At 44.4% G+C, this 19,356-nt stretch overlaps 1 protein-coding gene across 1 annotated transcript in view; it reads left to right on the top strand.

The window, feature by feature from the left end:
* Positions 1-19,356, top strand: part of LOC101074001 (cadherin-1-like) — a 36,071-nt gene continuing 16,715 nt past the window's right edge. The window contains exons 1-2 of the mRNA XM_029834712.1: positions 1-155; positions 18,419-18,533. Of these exons, the coding sequence (XP_029690572.1) occupies positions 105-155; positions 18,419-18,533 (166 nt within the window). The 5' untranslated portion in view covers positions 1-104. The remainder of the gene's footprint in view (positions 156-18,418; positions 18,534-19,356) is intronic.

The raw sequence follows: 19,356 nt of genomic DNA, 5'->3' as shown, positions 1-19,356 counted from the left end.
TTCTGACTGTCTTCCTGAAGTCAGAACAAAGAGCGAGCGAGCAAAGAGGTGAAATCCTGAAGAAAACTTTTACCCGCGGAGTTTATCGGCGACTCGGGGGACAGATGGGGGTCGCTGGAGTCCGAATTTGGGTCTTTTTATTCGTCGCTTATCAGGTGAGATCATTTGATGCTCATATGTTTTTATCTACTTCCTGTAATTCTGTCATAATTTCTTAGAAAACATTACCTGTAAAGGAAAAACAACCGCAAATTTGTGCCTTTACAGCATCGGAAAGGTTTTTAAAAGACTTTTTTTTTTAAACCTGTAGATGTTTACGTGAGTATGTTCTTGACTTTTGTGGCCATGGATTGAAGCAGCAGGTGGTAGCGCCGGATGAAAGGTTGCAGCTTGGTCTCCGGCGGTAGTTGCACATATTTAGTGAGTATTTTTGGCGCTTGTCTAGCGCCATCATGGCTGTTGGACTGGTCTCTTCCGGGCCCAGGGGCCTCGCCCTGCTGCTTTCACACACTAACACACACTTCCACAAGTAAACCACGTGTTCCTTAGTGTGCCAGACTCTGCGGATCATATATATTCCATATGTTTGTAACACTTTCATCTAGAGCACAGAGAAATAAGGGTTGATGTCAGTCATGATGCGAGTCCTTGGTCCTTCAGCGGCTGCTGTGCGGTCCTCAGGTATTTTTATCCTTCCGAGGTGAAAACTAGTCCACAATAGACCACAACTACAGAACTCGAAACTGAGTAAAGAAAAAGCAGCTTTTCAGTTTCAATTGTCACTGTATTCAATCAATCAATCTTTATTTATATAGCATCTGTTAAAATCAAAATTGTTACTAGGCGCTTTCCAGAATCCCAGGGCCTGACCCCAAACAAGCAACAGTGGCAAGGAAAAACTCCTCTTTAACAGGAAGAAACCTTGAGCAGGGCCAGGCTCATGTAGGGGGACCCTCCTGCTGATGGGGGGGGGGGGGGGGGGGTAGAGAGCGGGAGAAGGGGGAAGGACAGGTAGAGGAGAGAATAGGTCGAGCATAGAAATACATACAGAAATACATTATATTAATGTATTTTGATTGTAATAGACGCTATATAAATATTGATTGATTGATTGATTGATTGATTGATTGATTGATTGATTGATTGATTGATTGCACAGTGATTGTCAACACCCTCTGAGCTGCGTATATAAAAATGGCATAGGCTCTTTATGGCAGGTGAGATGGCAAAGAAAAAATCTGTGCAATCACAAAGCAAGACTACTCCAGTTCAGTCCTGGAGATCAGGTCATGTTTCTTTTACCAGTAGAAGGGTTCCCATGTCAACCCCCGTTTTTTGTGTCTGGGTACAAAAAAAATCAAAATTTTCTGATGGGGCCTATGCAATCTCATTAACAAAAGACAGAACAAGACTATATCAGGTTTTGTCTAAAGTTGAAACACTTGGGAAGGGGAAGTACCTGGTGGGTCTCTGCTCTCCCGAATGATCAATTATGCCACAAATTGTCATTGTTCACAGCTACTTGTGCAAAATATTATTTTCTAAAAATGTACACATGAAAAGTCGAACTCTGTGATTTTTCAGGAGACTGTGATGTTCCTGTTTACCCTGTGTTCATCACTGCACATTCATTTATTGTGTCATGTGTAAACATTCCTTTTGTGAATAAATTCATTTTGTTAATTAAGGATTTATCTATGCTTTAGAAGCCTACAGGGGTCAGATGGGGAAAATATTTGTAACTTATTTAAACAAAAAAGAGGTTGTCCTGTCAACATTTCCCTTTTCTCTTTTCCTCCAGGTAAAGCGACCAATTACGTTGCACGAAGGACACCTGGACTTTCTTATCGATATCAGGGATTCCCAAGGCCACAAACATACCCTCCCTGTCAGGCTGCTGCACCAAAGCCATGAAAGTGAGGTGAACAACAGTGAGGTAAAAAAATAAGTGACCTTTTTCTGCTTTGGTTAAGAAAGACCTAAAGAAGGAGCTTAAAAACAAATGCTTGAAAAATCAGTTGGAAGTGTCTGAATACGTTCATCAAGCTGGTCATGCAGCTCTTTTCATCCAAGCTTAAATACAGCGGAAAAAATGTGTGAACCATTGTGAAATTCTGTGATTTTTCTCCAATAATTCATCATAAATGTCATCTAATTATCAAATGCTTTGACAAATGTAATGGATATGTGGCCTTATAGGCATATGTAGGCAATATTTGCTGCGTGTTCTTTCAAAATGGTTCATTCTTAATTTAATCAGTCTACAAATCATTTAGCCCAAACTGTTGTGAAGTGTCAATGTGCTTCATTGCAAACTTCAGGTTTGTAGAATTGTTCTTTTTTTAGTAAGCAGTGACTTTGTAGTTCCCTTGAAACATTTCCAGACACAAGGGCTTTTCTTTCAACTGTTTCATTAAAGACTTCTCTCCAACATTGTTACAGTGAAGGAATTCATTCCAAGTTTTAAAATGGTCCACTTAAATCCCTTTTCTTCAAGAAATAATGTTTTTCTCGCCAAATTCCTTACAGGACAAGGTAAAGCACAAAGATGACTGTTTTTAGGATGTACATGACTGTTTCAAAACAAAAGTAATATTTCTAATGTAAAATACTGAAATAAAATGGGCAAATATAAATGAGAATAAAATGACAATGTCAGCAGTTGCAGGCTCCCTTCATGGTGTCCTGCCACAAGCAGGTTTTTACTAAACATAGTTATTGACGTGCTCAAATCCCTGTCTGCTCATCTTAACCACATTATCTCTTTGGGAGTCATGGGGAGGGTCCACAAAAGGTGAAGGCAGGTCCATCCCTGGATGAGTCACCAGTTCATCGCAGGGCTATGAGCATTTGTGGGTTTGGTACTTTGCTCAAGGGTACCCCAGCATTGCTCTGAAGGCGTTCTGGCACCTTCCCCTGTTACCAAAAACCTGTCAAAGTTTTGGGGCTCAAACCAAAAACCCTCTGCTTCTCAGGAAAGTTTCCAACACAGAGAAATACCGCCACTCTGTGCTCAAATCTTCGGTTGTCAATCAGCGTGGTTTCTTTACCTCGCTGAGTCTCTATTGGCCCGTTAGCAGGGCTGCCGCTCCCTAGACGGAGAGCTCATAGATCGAGTAGGGCCCCTATTACCTTGTGGGTCCCCCAAAATCAAGGTAGATAAAGAACACCATAATTATTTTATGAAACATATAACTTGGCTACAACAGATCCACTGTTGTTTATTAAATCGTGTATTACTATCACTCAATTCAGGCAAATTATAATATACCTAATACAGTATATTAAAAAGAGGACCCCTGCTCGTTCTCTGTGACACCTGTTTGAACAACTCTGCTCACTTCTCCCAATAACTGTCATGTTAAATTCAGCAGGAAAATCTTTTGAAACTGAAAAATGCTTCATTTTTAACTTGTTTCTCCTATAGCATTTAATGTAGTGTCTTGAGAATAGACTCATGTTTGAAAGCCTTTCAGTGCTAACAAGCCCACATACAACACAATCTGTCATTGCTAAGTGGCTAAGCAGACAATGACAACATTTGTACTATTCGTATTGACCACGCCCACTCCACATTTCTGACCAATCACACAATGAAGAAAAAAGATCTGCTGTTCTGAAGGTGGCATGGAACAAGCTGTGTGGGATCCCAAACCAGAGCAACAACAACAAAACAATGTAATTTTGTTCTTGCAGCTGTGGAAGCGAGAAGAAACTTCTCTCTTATTGCAGAGTGTGTAATAACCTTACAGCATGTGTTGGTGTAGTCATGAAGGCTTACTTATCCACAGTTATCCCTCTGACCATATTATTAAATGTCCTTGCCCAGGGTGCAATGGAAGCCCCGGTGCCTGTCCTGTATTTCCAGAGGTCTGGTGGAGGTCTAAGGAGGAGAAAGAGAGACTGGGTGATTCCTCCCATCCAGGTTGCTGAGAATACGAGAGGACCCTACCCACTTAAAATCTCTCAGGTAAGACCCGTTGAAATGGATTAGTGGGCTCAGTTTGTCTCCATTATGTTCCAGTTATGGTGGAATCGGACAAAGTATAGAAATGTACTTGAATCATGTACCAATGTACCCATCATTAATTTGAAGCCCAAATGAATGATTGGTGCCTCTAGGCATGAAGGGTGTGGATGCAACATAAGAGAGGTTAAACTTGAGCAGCACTTAAAAAATGTTTGATATTTGTTGGGAGAAACACCTGAACACATCAGTTCTAATCGTCCCCATTCAGATTACTTCTGCCACCAGGGGCTGAACGTGGCTCTGACTACAGACAGAAAAGTGCAGTTTGAACATTCTGAGTTGTCACTGCTTTTGTCCAGATCCGTTCAAACCAAGACAAACTGAAGACGATTTTCTACAGCATCACTGGTCCAGGAGCTGATCAGCCTCCTACAAACCTGTTCACCATGGACAGAGACTCAGGATCTCTGTTTGTCACACAACAGCTGGACCGAGAGGAACAAGCCAAGTACACGGTAGGCCTCATGCTAGAGACACAAGCAATACAAACTGATGCATTTACATAGGATGGAATTAGGATTTTTATTTAGGAATTAGAATATGCAACTCTAGATTTAAGAAGTACAGTAGGAGGGTGCTGGTAGGGCTCGTCTTGGGTCCATCGGGCAGGTGGTTCAGTGAGGTAAAAAAACTGCGAACATTCCCAGTTTGTCTGGGCCATTTGGAAGTTCAGAGATGTTACATCGTCAGCATTATAAAACTGTCAGTAGACAGTTAAAGTAGAATTAAAACACCTTTTTAATTACTTTAAATGTTTGTGTTTTTTTGCAGTTTAAGGCCTATGCTGTGGCCGCTGGCTCTGGAGCTGCTGAGGAGCCGATGGATATCGTCGTCAATGTCATTGACCAGAATGACAACGAACCTATTTTTGTCCAAGACATCTTCCTGGGAGAAGTTGCTGAGGCTTCACCAAAAAGTACCGTTTAATAATCTACATTAAGCTCTTGGATATATATTTGGCTAAATACGAAGACCACGTGGTCCTGAATGTGATGGAATAGACGAGTAGCACATTGTAGTAACCAGATGTGTAAAAGAACTTGCTTTTACTACTTTTTAATATTCCACTGATGTGCTGCAGATGTTTTTGAAGACTGAACTTGCTTCCATTTCTGAATTGTTTTTCCAGATTTTGATGTGATTCAGGTTGTGGCTAAAGATCTGGATGAAGAAAACAACGACAATTCTGATCTCCGCTATAGTATCTTAAGCCAGGAGCCAACGTTGCCCAGTAACAACCTGTTTGTCATCAACCCAGTGACCGGCTTCATCCGAGTCAATGCAGGTGGACTAGACAGGGAGGTGAGGACTCATCATACTTTAAATGTCTTTGTGTCCTGCAGGGACCGTTGTTTCAAACTAAGTCCAAAGTTTTACATTTAAAACTGTCGATTAAAGAAGGTGATGTAATTAATCATTTCTTCGCCTTACTTTCTGGCTGTCTCTCGACTCCCGATGTCCGTCCTTTAATTTGGGTTGACAGGAAAACTGAGGAGGTGGTGGAGGGGCGGCTTGATAAGACACTATCAATGTTTACACATGTTCCTCCCTGGGCTGCTGCAGCCTGAGGTCGTAGTGTCCCAGTCACAGACTGCAGGCATGGCTGCTCCACTGTCTCATCTCCAATGACTTCAAACATGCCCTGCACTCATCCATCCAGTCACAGTAAAACTGTGGACTTCCTGGATGACAACAGTTCTGCATCCATTTCACTCCCCTCTCCCTTCTTAACCATAAAGACCACAACCTGGCCCAACTTCTTCCAGACCTTGATCGATGCACCACTTGAGAAGGTGGTCTGCTATCGCGAGGCTCAGGGACGGTTTTGAGGTTAAAGCCCAAAGCACTTTGTGGCCCTCACAGAGAGGACATGAAGAAGGTGGCTTCCACAGTACTGTGAGAACATCATCAGACCCTGTATCTTTTTCACTTTAATGTCATGTTGTGCATCAATGGGTGCACTTAAACACTTTGCCTCAACAGACTTTGCTGTCCACCTCGGCGGTGTCCATTATATTATAAGCCAGTCACTCTGTTATATTAACAAATGGATGAATCCACTCATGAATCGCATAGAAAATAGTTTTCATCAGAGACCAGTGGTCAGATATTATATTATTTACTTATTCATTCATTTTCCATGGCAGCTGAGTGTCTGTCTTCCCTGACCACACCCTGGTAAAAGCCCCTCATGATGAAGCTTTAAAAGGTTGCTGGTTGTGCTGTGTGTTGGGATGGGTCAGCACGGAGCGAGACTGATCAGGACAGCTGGCCAACATCTCTCACCTCCTGTTGTTCAGCACCATAACCTTCATTTGCCCAGAGCAAACCAACTAATGATCATAATTTTTAAAAGAAATCGAAGCAAATGTTGGCTGTGATTCAGCTTTTTAAGGCTGTTTGTGGAGACTTGTGTAAATATCGTCTGCACTTGAAAGAAAGGTTATTAAAATACAGTTATTGTGTTCAAGCTTTGCTGTCTTTCCTGTCACAGAAATACCCAAAGTACACTCTGGAGGTTCAGGCGGCTGATATGCAGGGGGATGGGTTGACTGGAGTAGCAAAAGTAATCCTTACTGTCACCGATAGCAACGACAATGCTCCAGCCTTCACTCAGTCCTCCGTGAGTGCCTCTACAACGGTCACCTCAACCTCTTAAACCTGACTATCATTACACTTTAATCATATTGCTCTTAATTTTTCAGTATGAGGCGTCGGTTGCAGAAAATAAAGCAGATGTCCAAATCATGAAAATGATGGTGACAGATGGAGATGAACCGCATTGTCTGGCCTGGAATGCCAAGTTCAAGATTATCAGTGGTGATCCTGAGGGGCTTTTCTCAGTAAAAACAGGACCCAACAAACAAGAAGGAATTCTTTCCACTGCCAAGGTAAATTTGTCTAATAATTAACTTGGGACGTTCACGTCATGGTTGAGGACCGTCAGACCAATTGTTGCTGCTCTGTTTGTCCTCTTCCTGCCAAGGGTCTTGACTTTGAGAAGAACAACAAGCACACATTGTTGGTTGCAGTGGAGAATGAAGTTCCCTTTGCATTACCACTGCCTACTGCCACCGCCACCGTTGTGGTGAAGGTGGTGGATGTTAATGAAGCTCCCATCTTTGATCCACTGGAGAAGCTTGTGTCAAAACGGGAAGATCTTGCTGTTGACAGTGATGTGGTGCAGTACACTGCATCAGATCCAGACACGGCATGCAATCAAAACGTCACGTAAGATTGAGCATCTATCTGTGGCGTTACATCATGATGATGACATTTTAATGGAAAGTGGACATTTTCAGTCCTTAAATTAAAGGATTACTCGTGACAAACATTTCCATTCTAAAGATACTGGGACGAGAGTTCTTGAGGGCTGAAGATTCGTGTTAGTACAGCTACATGAGTACAAGGAAGTTTCTTCTCATTTCCTGTAGTTGGTTAAAAACTCTTCAGAAATGTAGGTCTTACTGGCAGTGATGTCATTAGCAGTCTCTAGAACCTTTAAGCCCTCAGACTCCATCATGCCAAGGAATGATTGAAAACCAGCATAGACCAATGATTCTGCTGTGATGACATTTGAATTCTAATAATTTTGTTATGTTTAGTCAATGTATAGAATTCCATGATTAACATTGACATAATTATTTCTGTGATTGTCTGATTTCCAGGTACAGAATCATCAGGGACCCTGCTGGTTGGGTTCAGGTGGACAAAACTACAGGTCTGATTAAGGTGAAGAATGCCATGGACAGAGAGTCGACCTTTGTCAAAGACGATAAATACACCGCCCTCATCGGTGCTTACGATAATGGTAGGTAACTATGTGCTGTTATTTATATACAGCTTTAATTGTACTAATACGTTCCTGTCACCATATCAGATGTAGTCCCAGCCACAGGAACCGGTACTCTTGTCATCCAGTTGGAAGATGTCAATGACAATGCCCCCATCATTGAAGAACGTACAATCAGAGTGCGTCTTTCACAGATATTTGGGACTTTTAGTTCGTTTTCTAAACAAATGCTCCTGTCCAGTGTCCAAATATTTAATGTTACTCTGCTTTTCCCAGGTGTGTAATAAAGAATCTACTCCTCACCTGCTGTCAGTAACTGACAAGGATGGACCAGGATATGGATCTCCATACAGTGTGTCCTTACAGGGCACATCCAAGAGCAACTGGACCGCTAGGATGAATGACTCATGTACGTAATATAGTGACAATGGTGTGCATCTCGTCTTCCCCTCCCTCTCCCCAGACACTTCCTCCAGCTCTTCCAGGAGTATTCCGAGGTGCTCCCAGGCCAGCTGAGGGACATAGTCTCTCCAACCTGTCCTAAGTTTACCTCAGAGCCTCCTCCTGGTGGGACATGCCTGGAAGACCGCCCTAGGGAGGCGTCCAGGGGGCAACTGAAACAGATGCCTGAGCCCGCTTAGTTGACTTCTCTCTACACGAAGGAGCAGCTGCTCTACTCCAAGATCCTCTCTCGTGAATGAGCTTCTTAGCCTATCTCTTAGGGAGTGCCCAGTCCACCCATGGAGGAAATTGATTGTGGCCGCTTGACCACAGGTGAAAATAGGAGCGTAGACTGACTGCTAAATCCAGAGCTTCACCTTTCAACTGGGCTCTCTCTTTACGGTCCCGTACACCGACCACATAACTGGAGACGCCAAGATACTTGAACTCTCCACGTCAGGCAGGACCTCTTCACCACTCCAAGACACTCCCACAACATCCAGAGTCTTGACGTACTCAGGGCGGCTCTCATCTACCGTGGTGCCTTGCCACCGAGAAGCTTTCTCACTACCTCTCTAAATTTGGCTTGGGTGATGTTGGATTCCACCTCAGACTCTCCAGCCTCTGCTTCCTCAATAGAAGGCATGTCGGTGGGATTGAGGAGCTCCTCGAACTATTCCTTCCACCGATCGACAATATTCCCAGTTGTAAAAAGTGCTGGCAGACCACTGCTTCCCCCGCCTGAGGCGCCGGGCCGTTTGCCAGAATCTTTTGAGGCCGACCTATAGTCCTTCTCTATGGCCTGACCAAACTGCCATACATCTACTGTTTGGGGAGGACACCGGCCAACTTGGACTGATATGATTCCTCCTCTAGCTTGACGGCATCCCTTACTTTTGTGGTCCAGCACGAGGTTCGGGGTTTGCCACCATGACTGGCACCAGAGACCTTGTGTCCACTTTCTACCTCGCGTCCAATACATCCAGCTGGAGATCAAATGAGATGACAACAGAGTTGATTGACCACCCATCCACCCCCTCGAGTGTCCTGGTGCCATGTGAACTGATGGACAGCCTTATGCTCGTACATGATGTCTGTTATGGACAAGTTGTGATGAGCCCGATAACAAAACACCACTCGGGTTTAGGTCGGGGAGGCCATTCCTCCCAGTCATACCCCTCCAGTCGTTGACCAAATGGACATTGGTGTCCGCCAGTAGAACAATGGGGTCCCCAGTTGGAGCACAATCTGTTGTTCACAGGGTTGTCCTGTGAAGCCTGCCTTTCTCTAATCAGTATCAATAAACCTCCTGCACAAGCTCAGGGCATTCCATGTCCCTATAGAGTTTTGGATCTGAGAGTTGGGTCATCACCAATGCCCACCACTGCCACCCAAACTACATTGCACTGACTTCATGCATCTTCCTGCGGGTGGGTGAGCCTCACACCCACATCGCCATTTTGGGCTGAGACCGGCTGGGTCCTGTGGGCAGAGACACGGTCATCGGGCACTCGACTGCGAGCCCTAACCCCAGGTCTGGCTTCAGAGTGGGACATTGGTAATTTCAATCTGGCCACGTAAATACCCTTGTTCCATTTGTTGTCACGGTGGGTACATGAGCCAACCATAGTCTGGCCCATCACCTTGAACCTGCTTTTCATGGGAGACCCTACCGGGGGCATAAGAGCCTCAGAAAATTAGGACCATACAATCCTCTCCACCACATGAAGGTGGTTGTTCAAGAACAGGTTTCTGTGCACATCTTGTCAAAATAGAAGAACATAATGTGTTTTCTTTCTTGTAGAAACTGGCATTATTTTGAATTTGGCTACGGAGTTGGACAGTGGCCAATACACTGTCGTTCTGAGGGTTTCAGACAGACAGGGCCTGGAGCAGGACAGCACGGTCCAGGCCACCGTGTGTGACTGTACTGGAGCCGAGGTGCGGTGTAAAGACCGTGTAGCCGCTGGCACTGACCAGTCCCTCATCGATGGAGTACTGGGAGGAATCCTGGTTTTACTCAGTAAGTGTAATGTTTCAATGACATCTGAAAACAAACCATGATATTGTATTGGAGAAATGTAGATCCTAAAGAGTGAATGGCGAGGGTAACAGACAGCACAGATTAAATTATTCTAAATTCAGGTAACATGACTCCAATGTTGAGATGATTGAGTTTTCTCAAACCTTTACTGAATCACAGCAGCTTTTCGTCTCACTATTTTTTTATTCATATATAAGAACTTGGGTTGATGAGGCCTTCATGGTCAACAAGTTATGGACTCATTTTGACTGATCATGATTGAAATCAGGAGTGGTTGGAGGTCTCATCAGTCGGGAATGTTTTTAAATTAGTCGACCTTTCCCTGCAGAACCTCAAGGCAGCTGAATGGGGACCTCGCTTCAAGAAACTGGCTGACATGTATGGAGGAGGGGAAGACGACATGCTGTAAATGTCTCCAAAAGCATGTGCGCTACCTCAATATGCAAGTGATGAGAATGTACAGCTATCACTCCTACATTTATTTTCTGGGTTTTCTTTTTACTTGGGAGTCAAGTTAGCTTATTTTTTACTCTTATTAATCAACTGTTTAGCTCTGCTCCTTTTTACGATCTGTGATTGTGAATGATTTTAAATCAGTGCAGATGTTGCTCTGTTTACTGGACGCACATGCTGGCAGTTCCACTGGAGATGTTTAATACAGCCCTTCTGTCGTAATTACAGAGTTTTTTAGGTTTTTGTTTTATCTTGTTTTTCTGCAACCTGTATTTTTTGTTTATGCATTTCTAAAGTGTACGGAAAGAATTGAAAAAGTATCCAGGAGAAATTCCCTGTTTCCAGTTGATGTCAGCATGATCGACTATCAATAAATACTTTACTGGCATTTTTAATGATTGTATGGTCAAATGCATTATTCCAAGTTTGAATGTTTACATTTTAATCCTTCTATTTTAAATTTATAGTTTTTTTCTATCAGTAATGGAGTCCTTTTCAAATCAAATCAGCACTTGTGGAAAAAGGGGGAATCAACAAAGGTTTATTATCATTGATCACTTTATTAGTTACCAGCATCAAATAGTAATTACAATATAATTACTAAATATGTAGTGTTGCATCATTCTCCCTAACATTAGCAACATAACTAAAGTGATGACCAATAAATTAGATGATGATATGTTGGTTCATTTCATGAATTCTTTCACAAAATGTTAAACTTGTGCAAAAATCTTTTGACTGATATATTCAAGTGTGAAATGTGGTGAATATGATTGCAGATGGTAAAATGCCGTGAAAATGGGATCAACAAGTTCCTCTAAATATTCCTTCCACCATCTGACTATGTCCCCAGTTGAGGTCAGACGGTCCCCACCCATACTACAGAGTGTTGGCGGCGCACTGCTTCCCTCTCCTAAGGCGCCAGACGGTTTGCCCTAATCTTATCGAGGCTGACTGATAGTCTTTCTCCATGGCTTCCCCTGACTCCCAAACTCGAGTTTTTGCCTCCCAGGTCAGCCCTCGCTGCAGCCTGCTTGTCCTGCCAGTACCTGTCTAATGTTTGGGAAGTTCTATGGGCCAACATGTCCCGATAGAACTCTTCCTTCAGCTTGACGGCATCCCTTAATTCCAGTGTCCACCACTGGGTTCGGTGCCTGCCGCCACAACTGGCACCAGAGACCTTGCATCAAGAGCTACAACCCAGCAAAGGATGCAGAGAACATGGTCCGACTCAATGGCCCCAGCCTCCCTCGGGATCTTGGTGAAGCTCTTCCTGACGCAGAAGGCTCAGCCAGACGTTCCCAACAGACCCTCACAATAGGTTTGTGTCTGCAAGGCCTGTCACACCTTCTCCCCTGTACCTTCCACTGAGGAAGGAGAGGCTGGGGACTCTGAGGAGGACTCTGCCGTCACCCAATCCGAAGTCACCGAGGTAATTATCAAGGTTCTCGGTGGCAGGGCTTCGGGGGTGGATGATATCCTCCCTGAGTACGTCAAGTCTCTGGATTTTGTAGGCCTGTCCTGGCTGACATGCCTCTGCAACATCATGTGGCAGTCATGAACAGTGCCACTGAAGTGGATTGGAGGGGGTGTTCCAACCACAGGGGTATCACACTCAGCCTCCCTGGGAAGGTGTACACCAGGATACTGGAGACCAGGATTCGGCCAATCGTCGAACCCTGGATTCAGAAGGAATAATTTGGATTTTTTTCCCGGGCGTGGAACACTGGATCAGTACTATACCCTCTGCAGGTGTCTGGAAAAGGCATTCAACTGTGTCCCTTGGGGTATTCTGTGAGGAGTGCTCCATGATGACGGGGTCTGCACCCCTCTGTTAAAGCCAGTCTGGTTTCTGTACCACTGGAGTAGGAGCTTGGTTTGAATTGCCGGCAGCAAGTCAGACCTGTTTTCTGTGCATTTCAGCAGGGCTGTTTTTGTCACCGTCTCTGTTCATAATATTTATGGAGGGAGTCCATTTTGGGAACCACAGGATTTCATCCTTGCTTTTTGCAGATGATGTCCTGTTGGCCTCCTCAAACCGGGACCTCCAGCATGTACTGGGGCGGTTTGCTGCTGAGTACAGAGCAGCTGGGATGAAAATTAGCACCTCCAAATCCAAGGCCATACTTCTCAACCAGAAAAAGTGTGGTTTTACCTCTCCAGGTTGGTGGAAAAGTTCTGCCTCAGGTGGAGGAGTTCAGGTATCTCGGGGTCTTGTTCATGTGTGAGGGAAGGATGGAGCCAAAGATTTGCAAACAGATCAGTGCAGCTTCTGCAGTTGGTGTACCAGACCATCACGGTGAAGAGAGAGCCTTGGGGCGAAGCTCTCAATTTACCAGTCAGTCGACAATCCTACTCTCAATTATGGTCATAAACTTTAGGTAATGACCAAAAGAACGAGATCTCTGTAACAAGTGGCCAAAATGAGTTTCCTCTGCAGGGTGGCTGGGTGAGACGCTTAGTAACTCAGGAAGAGCTTGGAGTAGAGCCGTTGTTGCTTCGCATTGAGAGGAATCAGCTGCGGAAACTCGGGCGTCTGTTTCGGACGCCCTCCGCATGCCTCTCTAGCCTAACCCTAACTGGTGGGGTGAAATCGGTCATAGTCCATGAGAAGGCACTCCTCCTTTTTCCGACTGAGAACCATGGCCTCGGATTTGGAGGTGCTGATTTTCATCCCGGCCGCTTCACACTCGGTGACGAAACGATCCAGCGATAGTTGGAGGTCACAGGCTGATGACGCCAACAGGACCACATCATCTGCAAAGAGCAGAGACCCGATCCTGAGCTCACCAAACCAGACCCCCTCAACACCATGACTGCACCTAGAAATTCTGTCCATAAAAGTCACGAACAGAATCGGTGACAAAGGGCAGCCCTGGCGGAGACCAACCCTCACTGGAAACGAGTTCGACTTACTGCCAGCAATGCGGACCAAACTCTGACACCGATCGTACAGGGAGCGGACGGCCCGTATCAGGGGGCCCGATACCCCATACTCTCGGAGGACCCCCCACAGGACCCCCTGAGGGACACGGTCGAATGCCTTCTCCAAGTCCACAAAACACATGTGGACTGGTTGGACAAACTCCCATGCACCCCCGAAGACCCTGCTGAGGGTGTAGAGCTGCTCTAAAATAACTCAAAAATTTGAATTTTGATTTTTAAAACATAAAACTCTAAATTGCAAAATTATAAAATGCAGTATAGTCAAGGAGCTTTGGCAAAATAAAATATAGAAGGAGAATCAGCTGTGACTTGAATTCTGCTCCTCTCCCATCATGCTTTGCTGCCTCTTCTACATGTTTGGTGACTGATGCGTGTGCAGGTGTACACTGGTGGCTGAGACAGAGTGTGTGTGTGTGTGTGTGTGTGTGTGTGTGTGTGTGCGTGCGTGCGTGCGTGTGTGTGTGTGCGTGCACGTGTGAGCACGTGTACCATTGAATGTAAGAGTTTTGATGCTGGTGTAGTTTTGGTTGCAGTGCTGAATTTTGCAGTTTGCGTGTGTAGTTTTGTGAATTGTGTTAAACCAGCCCAGTTTGGAAGCTTCTGCTTTTCCGTCTCACACCTAGACACTCTCACACACACATGCACACCCACACATGTGCACTCATATTATCAGCTGTTTTTCTAACCAACTGCTCTGTTGCACATGATAGAAAATAACACTGAAATAGTTCAAATATTCAGATTGTTGCCAGTCAGACACACGTTGTTAAATTACATAGATATATATTTTTACCAAACATCAAATCAAATCAAATCAATCGTTATTTATATAGCGTCTTATACAATCAAAATTGTTTCAAGGTGCTTTCCAGAATCCCAGGGCCTGACCCCAGACAAGCAACAGTGGCAAGGAAAAACTCCCCTTTACCAGGAAGAAACCTTGGTCAGACGAGATGGTGAGTCTACAGACTACGGTAAATACCCTCAAGACAGAGGTGGCAGAGCTCCAAGATAAGTGTGAGGAAGGAAGAGCCCAGCGCTGTAACAGAAGAGTATTGGGGGTACCTGAGATCACTGGATGGAGCTCCACGACATCAGTGAACTACGCTACTACGAGATGTGCTACAGATACACAAAAATGTACTTATTGATCGCTCACACCGAAGCCTGGCTCCAAGGAAACCTGGTGGTAAGCCACGAGTGATCGTGGCCAAATTACACTATTTCCAAGACTGTGTTGAGGTGCTGAACTGGTCATGCATCTGCGCTCCACTCCGACACAACGGGGGGACCATTGCTAACTTTCCAGATTACACTGCAAGGGTGCCAAAGGCAGAGCCGTGTTCACCGACGTCAGAAGGCTGGTCCACAATCGCCCAAATGTCTATTTTGGCATATTGTTTCCAGCTCGTCTCCGTGTCACTCACAACGGAGACAAAAAGGAGTTCACCGACACAGAAAAGCAATGGCCTATGTTAAGTCTAAACTGGTTGTATTCAGGAGACTAATGTCAATGTTGCTACTCCGAAGGACTGCTACTGAGTCACCAGCTTACTGACATTTTTTTTTCTTGAAAATGTTGATAATTTCTACTTGTTACTCATCTAGAACAATGATTTGCAATTTAGGCTGCTCCATAGTGCAATGCTCTGTTTGAATATGTTGATGTTACTTTTGACTTTGCGTTAAGTTTTTTTTTTCTTCCCTCACTTTAAATATTCAATGGGAGCTGGAACAGCTGGCTGTTGGGAGTTCCCCAACACAAACACATATGTGTGGATTTGTTCTTAATAGGTATAATGTTCACCTTGGCACTGGGCTTGATAGGATGGGCTTGATTGGGGTGAGGGATAATAGTATACCAGACTTATTCATCTCTTGAATTTATCTTTCTTTGTTTTTCTTCCTTCCGGATTATTCAGCCAAATGTAATTTTCAAGTGCATGGTATCTCATACCCAGTTGGTTATGACTGATCCTATATCTACGAGAGGACAGGATGGAATCATAGTCAACTTCATATTGTTATGCTCTCTGTTAAGATCTGGAACCAGTTTAGAAGATCCTTCTCACTTACAGATTCATCTCAGGCCACACCAATTGCAAGAAACCATATGTTTACCTCATCATTATTTAGATGAGGTCTTTGATGGCTGGTCCAGAAGAGGTATAGCTTCACTGTCTGATCTGTATGTTGACGGCAATTTTCCTATTTTTAAACAGTTGGTACAAAAATATCATATTCCCAGGTCACATCTGGACACAGCTCGGCTGCTGCTGAGGGGTGGACAGCTGGGATATGACAAGCAGCTCTCCCCCCTCGATCCAGGCAGTGCTGATATCACAAACCTCAGCCAATTCTATTCTTCAGTGTTGCAGGCCTGGCAGATCTTCAGGTTTAAGCGGACAGCAGGTGAGATCCCAGGTCTCTTGGTGTTCGAGGAGCCACTGTTCTTCAACAGCTTCCTCAGCACTCAGATGTTGTAGTCTGCCAGCCTTAGAATGAGTCTTGGCTGTACTAAGTTGAGCCACCTGCTGAGGGCCAGGGACTCATCACTGCACCTTATGGGAACAAGGAAAAAGTCTATGAGATAGCTGGAGAGGATATTGGTTGTGCTGTCCTGTGGGCCTGTTGGAGATCCTTTGCTGACAATCGGACCCACTGTGAACAGTGGCTTGATGGAGAACACAGTTTCCCTACCTTATCCGTCGCTCCAGCTGTGGGGGACTAGCAAGAGGGAGGAGGTCAGATCCTGTCAATTTCCACCTAACGGCTGGGCACTTTTCAGACTGCTGGGAAACAGAGTATTTATTGGGTCCGTGTTGAGGTTTTGAATCTGGCCTCGCTGTTGGGGTACAAGGAGTCGAGGTGGATTGCGGTCCTTGGCTCAGATGTCTTCCCGAAGGGCAGCTGAAGGTGCCTCTATAAGCTGCCCTTTGAGAGTCATACACGGGGCAATAGCCATAAACAGGTACAGGGCAGACCTTGATTAGTGGGGCTGTGCTGTGTGGACAGATGGACAGCTTCTCTTTTCATTTCAACTGTTATTGATTGATGGTTTATTCACTAGTTTGTGTTTATTATTTTTTATTACTTCTAGTTTATTACGATCTATTTATTACAACCGTATCGTTAATAGTGTAAATAAATGAAATTTGAAAGGCAAAACCTCCCCTCTCCTCTCCTCTCCCCTCCTCCTCTCCTCTCCTCCTCATTGCACAGAAATGCCCGCTTTCTGAATAATTTCATATATTTATATGTAATTGTAATTAATGTATTTATATTATCTCTACCCATTCTCTCCTCTACCTGTCCTCCCCCCTTCTCCCTCTCTCTATACAGACAACAATCAGCAGGAGGGTCCCCCTACATGAGCCTGGTCCTGCTCAAGGTTTCTTCCTGTAAAAGGGGAGTTTTTCTTTGCCACTGTTGCTTGTTAGGGGTCAGGCTCTGGGATTCTGGAAAGGGTCTAGAAACAATTTTGATTGTAAGAGATGCTGATAAACATGAACTTATTCGAATTATTGAAGTGAAACTTCAATATAACACTGACATGATTTCACATCCTGTTTTTCCTGTGTGTGTTTGTATGTGTCTGGTTGTGTTCCGTCTTGCTTCACTTTTCTGACTGTCTTCCTGAAGTCAGGACAAAGAGCGAGCGAGCAAAGAGGTGAAATCCTGAAGAAAACCTTTTACCTGCGGAGTTTGTCGGCGGCTCGGGGGACAGATGGGGGTCGCTGGAGTCCGAATTTGGGTCTTTTTATTCGTCATTTATCAGGTGAGATTGTTTGACGCTCGTATGTTTTTATCTCCTTCCTGTAATTTTGTACTGATTTCTCAGAAAATATTACCTGAAAAGCATAGACAACTGCAAATTTGCGCCTTTACAGCATCGGGATCGTTTTTAAAAGACTTTTTTTTAAACCTGTAGATGTTTAAGTGAGTATGTTCTTGACTTTTGTGGCCATGGATTGAAACAGCAGGTGGTAGCGCCAGATGAAAGGTTGCAGCTTGGTCTCCGGCTGTAGTTGCACATATTTAGTGAGTATTTGTGGCGTTTGTCTAGCGCCATCATGGCTGTTGGACTGGTCTCTTCCGGGCCCAGGGGCCTCGCTCTGCTGCTTTCACACACTAACACACACTTCCACAAGTAAACCACGTGTTCCTTAGTGCACCAGACTCTGCGGATCATATATATTCCAGATGTTTATAACACTTTTATCTAGAGCACAGAGAAATAAGGGCTGATGTCAGTCATGACGCGAGTCCTTGGTCCTTCAGCGGCTGCTGTGCGGTCCTCAGGTATTTTTATCCTTCCAAGGTGAAAACTAGTCCAGAATAGACCACAACTACAGAACTTGAAACTGAGGAAAGAAAAAGCAGCTTTTCAGTTTTCAGTTTCAATTGTCACTGCATTCAATCAATCAATCTTTATTTATATAGCGTCTGTTAAGATCGAAATTGTTACTAGGTGCTTTCCAGAATCCCAGGGCCTGACCCCAAACAAGCAACAGTGGCAAGGAAAAACTCCCCTTTAACAGGAAGAAACCTTGAGCAGGACCAGTCTCATGTAGGGGGACCCTCCTGGTGATGGTTGTCTGTGAAGAGAGACAAACTACAGGATTTTGTGCGTTTCCTTTTAAAACATGCTCTCAACGTGTTTCTCCTTTTCTTGTACATTTAGACAATAACTATGATTTATTTCTCCAAGGTATCGACGTTGGTGACGCCAGAGGAGCAAACATGTGTCCCTGGATTTGACCAAGATAACTTGATTTTCAAAATGACCAGTAGGAACCTGAGGTCACATGCAAGATTGGGCAAAGGTGAGAACTTTGTAAAAATGTATCTACATTTGTTTCTTCAATATTTGGCACCTGTGGTTGGTCGGCCGTAGATCAGTGCGGAGATGTAGCTGATGTTTTAAATCTTTGATTAACGTCAGTCTACAGATTGTTTAATTGCAATAATCTGATACATTTCCTCATCAACACTCAATGTTCCTTGTGCACCAGCCTCAGACCAGATGACATTTGAGGGGCACACAAAATAAACCATAAACCACATACGGCATGAAAGATTTGGGCCCCATTTGAAGCAACATTTGAAGCCATTTTGAGGGTATTTGTATAGTTTGGTACAATTTTAGAGTGAAAAGAGAAGCAGCAGGTTTCAAATGTACGTCCCCTCCAGGAGGTCTGAGCTCCCAGATCACTTGGATTAAGATATTAGATCTTAATTAGCCTCTTAGCATCACGGCTTGTTTACTGTCATCAGGAACGATCAGATGTGTAAGATGTGATACTGGCCAGAGGGGGCGCTACTGGGCACTATCACTGGACAAGTGTGGTTTTGCTGTAGGTCCCGAAAGAATTGGGGGGTGTTTAAACTACAAAGAGAATATGTCAACGTTCACATTTTGGAGATCACTTAATCTTCCACTAGATTAACTGTTGGCTTTAAGAGGGAGTTTGAGCTGAAGGGCCCGACGCTCCTGCTCCAGAATCTGCAGGAAAAGCATTCCTCTAGCCTGCACTTCAAAATGAAAGTAGCCCTCAGCTGTGAGCCACAGCACCAAGCTCTTCTAGCAGCATCCCTCTCCAGATCTGATCTGATCCCAGTGACCCAGATCACTTGCTGAGCCGTCTC

This window comes from Takifugu rubripes, chromosome 4 (genome assembly GCF_901000725.2).
Source record: "Takifugu rubripes chromosome 4, fTakRub1.2, whole genome shotgun sequence".
Taxonomy (NCBI): domain Eukaryota; kingdom Metazoa; phylum Chordata; class Actinopteri; order Tetraodontiformes; family Tetraodontidae; genus Takifugu; species Takifugu rubripes.
Note: the sequence above shows the minus strand (reverse complement) of the source record. Positions and strands in the feature narration are given on the sequence as shown.